Genomic DNA, 2,500 nt, shown 5'->3' with positions numbered 1-2,500 from the left:
AGCTCTGATCTCCTCCACCACCACTACACCCCATCCAGAACTCTGATCTCCTCCACCGCCACTACACCCCATCCAGAACTCTGATCTCCTCCTCCACCACTACACCCCATCCAGAACTCTGATCTCCTCCACCACTACACCCCATCCAGAACTCTGATCTCCTGCACCACTACACCCCATCCAGAACTCTGATCTCCTCCTCCACCACTACACCCCATCCAGAACTCTGATCTCCTCCACCACCACTACACCCCATCCAGAACTCTGATCTCCTCCACCACTACACCCCATCCAGAACTCTGATCTCCTGCACCACTACACCCCATCCAGAACTCTGATCTCCTCCACCACTACACCCCATCCAGAACTCTGATCTCCTGCACCACTACACCCCATCCAGAACTCTGATCTCCTCCTCCACCACTACACCCCATCCAGAACTCTGATCTCCTCCACCACTACACCCCATCCAGAACTCTGATCTCCTCCACCACCACTACACCCCATCCAGAACTCTGATCTCCTCCTCCACCACTACACCCCATCCAGAACTCTGATCTCCTCCACCACTACACCCCATCCAGAACTCTGATCTCCTCCTCCACCACTACACCCCATCCAGAACTCTGATCTCCTCCACCACCACTACACCCCATCCAGAACTCTGATCTCCTCCACCACTACACCCCATCCAGAACTCTGATCTCCTCCACCACCACTACACCCCATCCAGAACTCTGATCTCCTCCACCACTACCCCCCATCCAGAACTCTGATCTCCTCCTCCACCACTACACCCCATCCAGAACTCTGATCTCCTCCACCACTACACCCCATCCAGAACTCTGATCTCCTCCACCACTACACCCCATCCAGAACTCTGATCTCCTCCACCACTACACCCCATCCAGAACTCTGATCTCCTGCACCACCACTACACCCCATCCAGAACTCTGAGGTCCTCCACCACCACTACACCCCATCCAGAACTCTGATCTCCTCCACCACTACACCCCATCCAGAACTCTGATCTCCTCCTCCACCACTACCCCCCATCCAGAACTCTGATCTCCTCCACCACTACACCCCAACCAGAACTCTGATCTCCTCCACCACCACTACACCCCATCCAGAACTCTGATCTCCTCCACCACTACACCCCATCCAGAACTCTGATCTCCTCCACCACCACTACACCCCATCCAGAACTCTGAGGTCCTCTAACACAGGCCTCCTCATCCAACCCAGCGCCAAACTCCGGACCTTCGGGTACAGAGCCTTCAGTGTGGCAGCCACCCTCTGGAACTCTCTACCCAAGGATATCCGCGACTCTCCAACCCTGGACATGTTCAAAGCTGCCCTTCAAACCCACCTGTTCACCATCGCATTCAGCCTATAGAAGCTGTTTCACTGTTTCTTGTTTTGTGTGTTTGTCTCTCTGGCTCTGTTCTGTTTGTCCCATTCCCTTGTAAAGCCACCTTGGGTCTGTGAAAGGCGCTATATACATTTAAGTTATTATTATTATTATTATTATTATTATTATTATTATTATGCCCTGGGTAACCTAGGTAACCGTTATGACATCAGATTCACCTGGGTAACCTAGGTAACCGTTATGACATCAGACTCACCTGGGTAACCTAGGTAACCGTTATGACATCAGACTCACCTGGGTAACCTAGGTAACCGTTATGACATCAGACTCACCTCCACAGAGTCTCCGGCTTTCCGCTTGGCTCCGCCCCTCTCGTTCTTCTCATCGATCACCAGCGCCCCCTCGTCCTCGTCGCTGCTCCCCTCCCCCGCCTCCCCCTTCCTCCCCTCCCCCGCCTCCCCCTTCCTCCCCTCCCCCGCCTCCCCCTTCCTCCCCCCCTCTGCCTCCCCCTTCTTGTCGTCGCCTCCTGCCTCCTCCCCCTTCTTGTCCCCTCCTGTCTCTCCCCCCTTCTTGTCTCCCCCTGCCTCCCCCCCGGCCCCCTCTGATGGAGTGTCCTTCTTCGCTGGCTGGGATGAGAAGGAGACAACAAGACAACAAGACAGGAAGTCAACAAGACAACAAGACAGGAAGTCAACAAGACAGGAAGTCAACAAGACAACAAGACAGGAAGTCACACAGTCGGCCTGTCAGACCTATCTTGACACAGACACTCAGTGTGTCGGAGGCTTTATTTAGATTGTCAAGTAGGATACATATCATGCAAGATCCAAATATTACTAAAAAGAGGTCTTAACAGCAACAAAGAGTATATGCACATCAAGGGTAAAGGTGCATCTGCGTTTCCAGATGAAGAGACTACCATTTACAGCTGACACTGAACAAAGACGTTTGAACACATTACACCAATCCTGAGATCCCTGCACTGGCTACCAGTCTCTCAGAGAATTGGATTCAAAGTACTTCCTAATTGCATACAAATCACTAAATGGTCTTGGACCAAAATACATATCAGATCTCCTCCCACCCTATATTGGTTTTTCCCCTCTGTGTCACTTCTTGTAACTG

The 2,500-nt window shown here is 52.4% G+C and overlaps 1 protein-coding gene across 1 annotated transcript in view; it reads right to left on the bottom strand.

The window, feature by feature from the left end:
* The window catches only part of LOC308158409 (hepatoma-derived growth factor-like), a 17,134-nt gene that overhangs the window by 5,082 nt on the left and 9,552 nt on the right, over positions 1-2,500 (bottom strand). Inside the window, exons 5-6 of the mRNA XM_080531997.1 lie at positions 1,960-2,001; positions 1,708-1,815 (exon numbers count right to left, since the gene is read on the bottom strand). Of these exons, the coding sequence (XP_080388123.1) occupies positions 1,708-1,815; positions 1,960-2,001 (150 nt within the window). The remainder of the gene's footprint in view (positions 1-1,707; positions 1,816-1,959; positions 2,002-2,500) is intronic.

Source organism: Nansenia antarctica, assembly GCF_963989245.1.
Source record: "Nansenia antarctica genome assembly, chromosome: 5".
Classification (NCBI taxonomy): domain Eukaryota; kingdom Metazoa; phylum Chordata; class Actinopteri; order Argentiniformes; family Microstomatidae; genus Nansenia; species Nansenia antarctica.
This window is presented reverse-complemented; position numbering and strand designations above follow the sequence as displayed.